The sequence below is a fragment of the Limulus polyphemus genome, unplaced genomic scaffold (assembly GCF_000517525.1).
Source record: "Limulus polyphemus unplaced genomic scaffold, Limulus_polyphemus-2.1.2 Scaffold2774, whole genome shotgun sequence".
NCBI classification, from domain to species: Eukaryota; Metazoa; Arthropoda; class Merostomata; order Xiphosura; family Limulidae; genus Limulus; species Limulus polyphemus.
This window is the reverse complement of record NW_013668384.1, coordinates 56114-66488: the sequence shown is the minus strand read 5'-3', so window position 1 is coordinate 66488 and position 10375 is coordinate 56114. Positions and strand designations below refer to the sequence as shown.

Here is a 10375-nt window from a genome sequence, read left to right as displayed (position 1 = left end):
ACCTAAACTCAAAGTGATATAGGTAAATGAAATGGTAAAAGCAGACGTATGTGACTGCTTATTCTGTAGTTGTAATTAAACAGCGGCGTTTCTATACACGAACCACACGAGCACCTGCATTCTATTTCCTACAGAGTAAACACTCCGAGCTCTAAAATGAAAATATCTGTAACCTGTTATTATGTTAAAGCAACAAATGGCACACTGACTCATGAAAAGTGTGTTGGTTGGAAAGTTCTGAATCTAAAAGAGGATTAAGTACTTTTAGGTAGAAACATTTTATATATCAAACTATACAGAAGCTCTAGAACAGAACACGAAACTGAGTTTGAATATCAACTTAAAATTACGTATCATGCCTGATCATACACCAACTACGAATTTTATTAGACTAAACTGTTTCAAATAGGACATTATTGCTATTATACAGATTTATGTCCAAGAGAGAATAGGGATCTTCAAACAAATACAAGATAGGTAGCTTAAAGTGAAAATGCAATCGCAAAAAAAATAAACAAACAAGTTTAAGGTTTGAGACATAGTGTTGACATTATTTCCTTAAGCTACAAATCCTTATTTTGACTCCATACCTAAAACTTGTAATATTGAAGAGAGTCAAATTAAGTATTTGTAGCTTGAGGAAATAATGTCAGCACTATATCTCAAACTTTAAACTTGTTTGATTGTTTTGTGATTGCATTTTCACTTTAAGCTATCTATCTTGTTTCTGTATTTGTTTGAAGATCCCTATTCCCTCTTTTTATATTAATTTTTTAAATAATCTTGTTTAATCTAATGGCTGTAGGATTTAATATGAACACTGGTTTAAAATAATGGAAGTTTACGAGGTCATCGATGAAAGTTTGTGAGGTGAAACATTATTGAAATGTAACAAAAAACAGGAAATAATACAGTTTTGTACTTAATAGCTGATTATTTTATAAATATGCTGTTGGTGAATAACAAATGCTCTTCCTATGTCATTCATGCAATGTTTTACTTTTTTACGTTTTAGACAGTATTAGATTGAATTAATCTATGGCACCTTGGGCTTAGTCAAATACTTCAATCAAAAGATAAAGAGTCATTGTTTAAGTTTTAAATTTTGTAGAATCGTCCAGAATATTATGTATTTTATTAAGGTAGTCATTTTTGTTCAGAATAACAATGACATTGCCTTTATCAGGGCGTGTAACATGGATGTTTTTATTTAGTGACAATTCTTTTAAGGCTAAGATTTCGTCAGGGGTTAGGTTCTCTCTCTTACTAGTATATATAGTAGCTATGTACATTTTACAAGTATATACACAGCATTCAGTATGTTTATCATGATGCACCAGAGGGCGGTGGGTGGCAATGACAAACTGCCTTCCCTCTAGTCTAAATTAGGGACGCCTAACGTAGATAGCTCTCGTATAGGTTTGCGCGAAATTTGAAAACAAACAAACTTCCGCAGTCACCTCCAAAACCCAGGACACATTTTATATCCCACATTATAGCCTATACCCTGTGAATTCTCTTGATTTGTGCAGCGTCTTTGATTTGATTTTTGTTGGGGTTTGTTTTTGTTCATTTGTATATATATATATATATTCGGCTTTATAACTTAAATAAGAGGGAATCCTCAATAGCTGCGGCACTTGAAATTGGTCAATCCCACTATTCGTTGGTAAAAGAGTAGCCCAAGAGTTGTCACATTATAACGCCCCCACGGTTGAAAGGGGAGCTTGTTTGGTGGGACGGGGAGTCGAACCCGCAGATTTCGAGTCGAGCTCACTAACCACCTGGCCATGCCGGGCAACTGCGGAAGTAGTACCCACATTGCGCTGGAGATACATCGTCTATCAGACTTAACCTCCGTTTCCCAGTCTCACATAAAGAAATTCAAAAAAATAAAAGAATCAAAAGAAGTAGAAATTAGAAGAGCGAGATGTGGGTGCTCAAGCCCACATCTATATCACCCTTCACTGCCTGCAGACAGTTGTGGGAAGGTGCCTGCTCTCCAAAGTAAAAGAAAATAACAAATAAATAAAAAAGAAAAACGAAATAAGGTACTACCGCTTGGGGGTAAGTAAGATAAACTTACTTCCTGAGGTTGGCTTTCCAGCCCCCATTATAGTAGTAAAGCACTAATTAGACAAATTATACTAGTATCCCATATTATAGCCTGTACCCTGGGGATCCTTTTAATTTGTGCAGCGTCTTTGATTTGAATTTTTTTTGGGGGGGGGGCTTATTTGTTGATTTGGATGTCATTTATCACAGGTTTGGAGTTGCTGTTTTTAACGCAATCCTTCCTTTTGATTTTGTTTTGCTTGACAGTTTGAGTATTGATTTTCTATATATATAGATAGATAGCCATATGAGTTCTTCAAGTTGTATAGATGTATACATATATATTCAATGCAAGTAAAAGAAATATTTCATAATATAATATGACATGTACAGAAATAAGCATTTTTAATATTTCTTATAATTGTTATATTTCTCCCTTTGTCTTCTTCCTTTCTGCTTCCCATATTAAGGCTGGTCACGGTTTCACTGCAATTGGTCAGATTTCCGCTTAGAGTGACATTCTGCACATGTACAAGGTCGAAAGCGTGTCAAGTGACGATTATGAATTGATTACATTAATATATCTTTTTCTCTCTCCATTTCTGATGGAGTTTGGGTCGTGACACTTCTACGACCCTCTTCCACTGTGACGACCCTAAACTAGGGTAGGCCGTCGCCTCAGCATACTTTATCTCAAACTATATATTTTCTTAAAAAATGTATAGCTACAAAATTTATACCTAGAATCGCCATTATTTTCGCCACCCGCTTCAATGATTCTTGCCATTCCTTATAGTCAACTACTCTGCAGTATCTATGAAATTCGCAATCACGAAGTGTTGGGACAGACATAATGTCTCTAGTCACATCGAAATAGATAATTATGCTAACGAGATCACCACTGCAATAATTTAAACAATTAAGGAATCCATACCCAGTAAATCATGTAACCCCGACATAAATGCATGTGAACTTTCATCTGAAATTTAACAATTAATTATAAGCAGGAGACAACTTAAACGAGAATTCGCCCGGTCTCGCGATCCCGTGTTAAAACCTTTAATTAATAACTATTATTACAGCATCAGAAAACTCATTTAAAAATAACAAGATGATAACTGGTAGAAAATCTGTGAATCCATTGATAATTCCCATCTAGACCCCGCGTAATGTTGACGAAAATTCAAATAAATCACTAATAATCAATCTAAGAATAGTATCTCCACAATAAAATATAATAACGAAATAGCCACGTCCGAAAGCGAACAAACGGAATTATTTGCTCAGTACTTTGAAAACATTTTTGTGACACTCATTTGTCACACACCTTTATCACGTAACTACTAATCCCGACATTTTCACGCCTAATTTCCCGATATCAGTACAGCAGGTTAATCATTCATTTAACTTATTCACACAACCCATATCACTTACAGAAATATAAATTAACTTAAAGAAGAGTAGACGTAAAGCGCAGGTGAAGATGGTGTAAATAATAATATTCTAAAAAAAATTGTCCGACCCTATTTTAAAACATCTAGTCGCAATATATAACTTATCGTTATTAGAATGATATTTTGTTTGTAATTAAGTACAAACTACAATTGGGCTATCTGTACTTTACCCATCACGGGTATCGAAACCCGGTTTCTAGCGTTGTAAGTCTGCAGACATATTGCTGTTCCACTGTTGGAGGGGGGGCTATGGAAATATTACCAAAGTATATTGAAATCAGTAATCATCAAAGTATTACTCAAGAAAAATAATGATCAAAGTAATCCTGGTAATTATAGACACATTAGCTTACTCAACACACTAGGAAAACAACGTGTCATTTATTACACCATTGTGATACTGTGTCGAGTGAGGCTTGGGCCCTTGAAATATCTGTATCAGTGTATGTGGGTCATTTGACGTGCTCCAAATAGCGATGTTATCCGCATATTGAGAAGTTAGTGTATAAGTTGAAGAGAGGAACGGTATGTCATTAACAAAGATATTATATAGCGTGGGGCATAATACAGACCCTTGCGGGACTCCGGATACTAGTGCGAATGGATAGGATATTACGCCATTAATCTTAACTTTAGCAGTACGATTAGTGAGAAAACTTGATATCCATCGTACTAATTGGGTCGGAATACCAATATTATGTAATTTATATCTTAATCCACTATGACAAACTGAGTCAAATGCTCTTTGTTCATCAAGGAAGGTAGTTATGTTCGTTTGTTTTCTATTGATAAACTAATTCAGTTAATCTAACTAGGTGGTCTGAAGTTTGCCTATTTTTTTCTGCCTGCATTTTGATTATTGTTCAAAATCTTATGTTTCGAGGTATGAATTAAATCGATTGGTTACAAATTTTTCCATTAAAGTTGCTGTCGTGAATTTAGCTCATTTATTATAATTACTGTCTTCATATTCCTTTATTTTCTGACGTTCCGTTGTTTCAATACTATCATCGAATGTGTCAAAGGCTGTATGGTTGTTAGCTGCTTTCCTCCCACCAATATGTATAGGCTGTTCTGAGAAGTATGTATTATGTTATTGAGGCAATAAAGTATTATCATCTACCGAAACAAAAATTGCGTTTTTCATTCGTACATTATCCATAGACAAACAAAGATTATCATGAAAAATGTCATTTTCAAAAGTAGCGGTAGCAATAGCGTCACTATATTTATAAATATGTAGCGACAACAGTAGCGCCACTGGCAGAAATGTTTCGGAGGGGGGGCAAAGTGAAAGTCAAGGGTCAATGGTTTGGTTTGTTATGCATTTCGCGCAAATCTACACGAGGGCTATCTGCTCTAGCCGTCCCTAATTTAGCAGTGTAAGTCTAGAGGGAGGGCAGCTAGTCATCACCGCCAACCGCCAACTCTTGGGCTGCTCTTTTACCAGCGAATAGTGGGATTGACCGTCGCTTTATAACGCCCCCACTGCTGAAAGAACGAACATGTTTGATGTGACGGGGAGGAGTGTAATTGGGAAGTCTATGTGCTATTTTAATTGCTCTATTCTGAAGATTTTGTATTCTTCTATATTGATTATTTGTAATGTTACATGTTACAGCATTTCCATACTCGAAATGGGGTCTAATGTAAGCCTTGTAAATTATTATAATTGTTTTGGCGGAGCATCCTTTGTTGATACCACCAATGCGTCTTAAGTACTTAATTCCAGCACTAGTTTTACTGATAATATCATCAAAATGTTTATTCCAGGATAAGTTTGACTTAAAAGTTAGACCTAAAAACTTAACGATTTTAGTAAAATTGATTGTAGTATTATTTAACTGTAATTTCATGTTTTTAAACTTTCTCCTGGACTTGTCCGATGGCTGTGTTTTGGTGGTGGGGGGCATCATGTAATACATTTGATTGTGTTTTGTAAGCTTTTGTTTGTTTGAAGTTGAGCATAAAGTTACATAATGGGCTATCTGTGCTCTGCCCACCACGGGTTTCGAAACCCGGTTTCTAGTGTTGTAAGTCCGCAGACAAACAGCTGTGTTACTGAAGGACTTTTGTGTTTTATGTGTGTTTTCTTATAGCAAAGCCACATTGGGCTATCCGCTGTGTCCATCGAGGGGAATCGAACCCCTAATTTAAGGGTTGTAAATCCGAAAACCTACCGCTGTCCCATCGAGGGACGGGGGCTTTTGTAAGCAAAGTGCAGTGAAAATATAATTATATACAAAATTATGTAATGATATATATATGTCTGAAAGTTTCTTAACTAATTATCCGACATGAAATATAAACTAGCTGGTTCATATGAATATCTTGTATTATCAATTGAAAGTGTTTTAATCAAGAAAAGTGTTTGCTAGAATTGTCCAGTTCAGGAAATTAATAAAACATTTAACAGTACTTGTAAACTAAATGTTTGCATTAAAATCAGTTAATAAACCTTTTAAATATCAAATTAAACTGAACAGCAACTGTTAAATATAACAATATTATAAACAAATATAAAGAACGATATATATTAGGTAGTATTTCGTTACGGATAGCTGGCAAGCTATCGCTGCAGGTCGTTTGTTTGTGTGTTTGTAATTAAGCACAAAGCTACACAATGGGCTATCTGTGCTCTGCCCACCACGGGTATCGAAACCCGGATTCTAGCGTTGTAAGTCCGCAGAGATACCGCTGTGCCACTGGGGGACGTTGCAGGTCGAATCAGCTCAGTATGTCAGGTGGCATAGAAGAGCCTAATTAAGTCCGAAACAATACATCTAATAATTATATATATACAAAACCTATATAATTATACAAAATACAAATGATTATAATTTATATTTTCTATTTAAAATGGAGCGACGCTACCTGCATAATCGCTATGAATTTTCAAATGTACCGTCGATCCACTAGTTGCTCCTAGCAACATAGCAGCGGTACGTTTAAAAGGAAGTGATCATCGTCAAAACATACTTTACGCAATCACGTACTGAATTTTATAACTATTAGGTCGTCGAGAAATTAATGCCGCGTTTTGGAACACTTTCATTAACCACCCCCCAAAACGTACATTACGTATAATAGTTAAACGAACCGCCTGAACGTCAAATGGGCATATTTTCTGTGAAATAATTGGCTTGAGAGCGTAAAATAAAATAAAATAAATCATGGTTTTATTGTATATCCCCCCTCCATTACAATCATATCTTCTCTATTCACTCGCCGACGAAGGTCTCGTGTTCCTGATATTTCTCGAGAACGGTGCTCTGAATGGTGGATTCAGTAAATGACTCGGTGAAATTACCGCTTTTGTTCAGTATCGGTTTGACGATGAGAGCTTGTCTATTTCGTTGGCTGTCAGGGCGTGTTTCCCTTTCTTGTGGAGTCTCACTCTGTCGCTTTTGTTGCATATGTTTTGCTGCTTGTGATTGGCAATCATAACTGTTTTTTTCTTTTTCTTAACATTTTACTCTAGATACATAATGAACATCAGATATGTTTATCATACCCAACTCTCCTCTCCCCTCAGAAAATAAAGTGAATAAAAACCATTTTATTTTTACAGAATTTCCCGGTTTGAACTTGACTAGTCTATCAAAAAGTTATTGTTGTTTGTTAGTAGACACAACATGGCAGCACACATCTCTATAAAATACACATACACTTTTCTGACGTCATTTACATTTAAATCAGACCAAAAATTTGGTCTGTTTTCTGTGGAAAAAATAGATCATAAAGTTTTCAGTGACACTAAAAAATGTGACGTCACAGACATTAAACCTGAGTACGCTGATTCCATAACTTTATAGGCCTACTATTATAGGGGCTGAAAGGTGCGAACAAACAGACACAAACTTATCTTTGTATATTAGATATATATGTGTGTATAAAAAAAATGGGCCTAGTGGTTAGGACGTTTGACCCGCAATCTGAGGATCAAAGCTCGAATCCCTGATATCCAGCATGTTTGTTCTATAAGGTTGCTGACTGGGCCAGTCATCTGGTGTAAAACTTCTAAGTAAAGGGGGATTTATACATACAATATTATTGTATAAGTTATTCATTTAGTGAAACTAATGTCAGACAAGTTGAGGTACATCCTGTGGAAGACACCTCAAACATCCGGCTTTTACCAATTTGTTTGAGTAACTAACATGCACAGCTCCCTAAGGATTTGGAATTTTAAACATAAAAGGTATCTTATGCAATACATATATGATAAACAGCGATGTTTAAATCCACGAGGTTCAACCGTTCAAACACGGATAATACTAACTTTGAGTTACTAGTCAGAAGGAAATCAGCTAGTCAGCATCAACAAGTTTTGATCATCCTACTATTTCAACTGAGTAAAAGGATTGACTGACTGTCACACTTATAATGCTCCATGGGTGTCATTGCTCTAACCTTGGACCCTTCGATCTGCAGTTTGACACACTAACCCCTCGGCAACACGTGAGCCAACTCACTAAGAACGCAGTGATTTCTAAGACAATTTGATGTTGAATTGTAAGTTTAAAGACAACTATGATATATATTGTTGCGTCAGCGAGGTCACATGACTAGTGTCACGCCACGTTTCTAGAACTATCCCGTTCCTTCGGGAGTGCTCTAGCATTTCCTAGATTGGGGGGGGGGGGTCTGGTATATATAAGATGGTCACGGCGTGACGTGACAATGTGTGTGTGGACAGTGAGTAATTGATCTGCACTCAGAGAGTATTAACGTGCTCAATCGTTGTTATAGCGTTTGTTTTAGCGCAATTGTTGAAATGAAGTGTATCGTAAAGTTATATTCGGAAAAACGTTCAGTGCATTGGTAAAGTTATATTCAGAAAGAATAAACCAGTTTTATTAAGTAAGGACTTTTGTCGCTAAAGTTTCGTCGGAACGAAGTTACGGAAAATTAATTAACAAACGGAGACATAACAGCATTTTCTTATAATGAAACAATAGAATGAATGATAAATGAATTGTAAATAAAACTATAACAAAATAATTGGAAAATTTGTTATCTCACAAGTTTGTGTGAAGAAAACCCACTGGACATATGCATGTAATTTGTAAGTGCAATTATTTTGTCGAAATTATTTAACTTAAGTATGTAGAAAATCGATTGGGAAATGTGAAAAAAAAATGGAACTGTCAGTAATTTAACTCCTAAGTGGTTTGAAGAGATTTTAGTAGTTTTTAGTGTTTTAATGTAATTTTATATATATAAGGCACTTCTATTCACTAGAGTAGAAACCTATTTCCCAGTTTTTAGTGCATGTTTAAACTACATAAAATGTTTGTAAAGGCTGTCATGGTATCTTGTTACACATAAAAAAATCAGTTTGTTAGATCGTTACCGTTTTAATATAAAGAAGTGAAAAGACAAGTTTATAATTTGATATGAAAGTTATCAAGATAATGTGAATTTCGAGATTAATATTTGTTTAAGACTTTGCAATGTTTTTGAACAGTGTGACTTTTTCTCTAGTTTAACTAGAAACATTTTTACAGAATATAAAGGTGAATCTTCTATGTAATCATGGAAGTATTAAAGATGAAAGTTGAACCTTTTTCTGATGAGAAGCAGGATGATTTATTGAATATCAAACTGATGAAAAAGGAAGATGAAACTTTCACAATAACTAATAGTAAGTCTATATATTTAGTATTTTGTGTTCTTCCCAACATAATAGTTTGAATTTCACCTGTTTTAATTTAACAGTGTGCTTGAATTTTCTGTCATTGATCAGAAATTTCTTACTTTCTTACATGACTTTATTTCCTGTCCCAAGGATTTATATCATTAAGTAGAATTAGGTTGCATTCTCTTGGAAATTTTGGTCTATGAATCCACTTAAACTATACCTCATCCATTTTTTTCAGGACTGATACCTGTTTTTTAATGTTGTATAAGCAGATACAGATCTAGGAGATGGGTTGTGGACCATATCCATCTTTTACAGGATTAATGTGTGTTCTTTGATGTTGTATAAGCAGGCACTGATGTAGAACAGGGGTTGTGGACCTCATCTATTTTTTCAGGAATTAATACCTGTTCTTTAATGTTGTATAAGCAAGTGCATATTGGACCCCCCCCCCCCCCCCCACCGCTCCATTCACTTGCAAAAATGAATTGCATTATTTAATATTCTATTAATAGACTTGGACCTATAGAGGACTCCCTATCTCTCCACCTATTCTGTTTCACAAATTAGTAAATATATTATTTTTACAGAAATTAACAAGGAAACAGCCAAACATTCTTACATTAATCATCATATAATATGAAAAAAAGATATATTAGATATATGTTTTTATTTGATTTGTATATGAATTACCACTGAAGATTTTTTTCAGGTTTTTAAAAGTTTGGTATAGCTAAAGGTTACAGCAATCTGATTATGGTCTCACTGATAACTGATGATTTCTAAGGAAATAAAACAGTGTTGTTATTATCAGAGACAGTTTTTTTCAGTTATCATAATGTTTAGGGACAACAAGAAATCTGTTGGTCTATCTTGGCTGTCCCATCCTTTAACCTAAAGTATTATAAATTAAAAAAAACCTTAAAGCCAGCCCTTTTCTTTTATATAGTTATCAAGCATTCTCTTAACCTTTCCATTTCGGGCTGGGTGACCTGTCTTGGATGTTTTTTTAGTGGACTAGTATTTTGTAAAATACATTCTTGGCCCGACATGGCCAGGTGGTTACAGCACTCGGCTTGTAATCTGCGGTTTGCAGGTTCGTATCCCAATCACACCAAACATGCTCGCCCTTTCAGTTGCTGGGGCATTATAATGTAATGGTCAATCCCACTATTTGTTGGTAAAAGAGTAGCCAAGAGTTGGCGGTGGGTGGTGATGACTA

General features: G+C 35.2%; 1 protein-coding gene across 4 annotated transcripts in view; it reads left to right on the top strand.

Moving 5' to 3' along the window:
* Positions 1 to 10375, top strand: part of LOC111087870 (zinc finger protein 19-like) — a 33558-nt gene that overhangs the window by 4982 nt on the left and 18201 nt on the right. For 3 of the 4 annotated variants that reach the window (XM_022396085.1, XM_022396084.1, XM_022396086.1), the window contains exon 1: positions 8729 to 9156. In XM_022396085.1, the coding sequence (XP_022251793.1) occupies positions 9048 to 9156 (109 nt within the window). In that variant the 5' untranslated portion in view covers positions 8729 to 9047. Of the gene's footprint in view, positions 1 to 8728; positions 9157 to 10375 lie in introns of those variants that run through there. The other variant, XM_022396083.1, reaches the window with a different exon arrangement.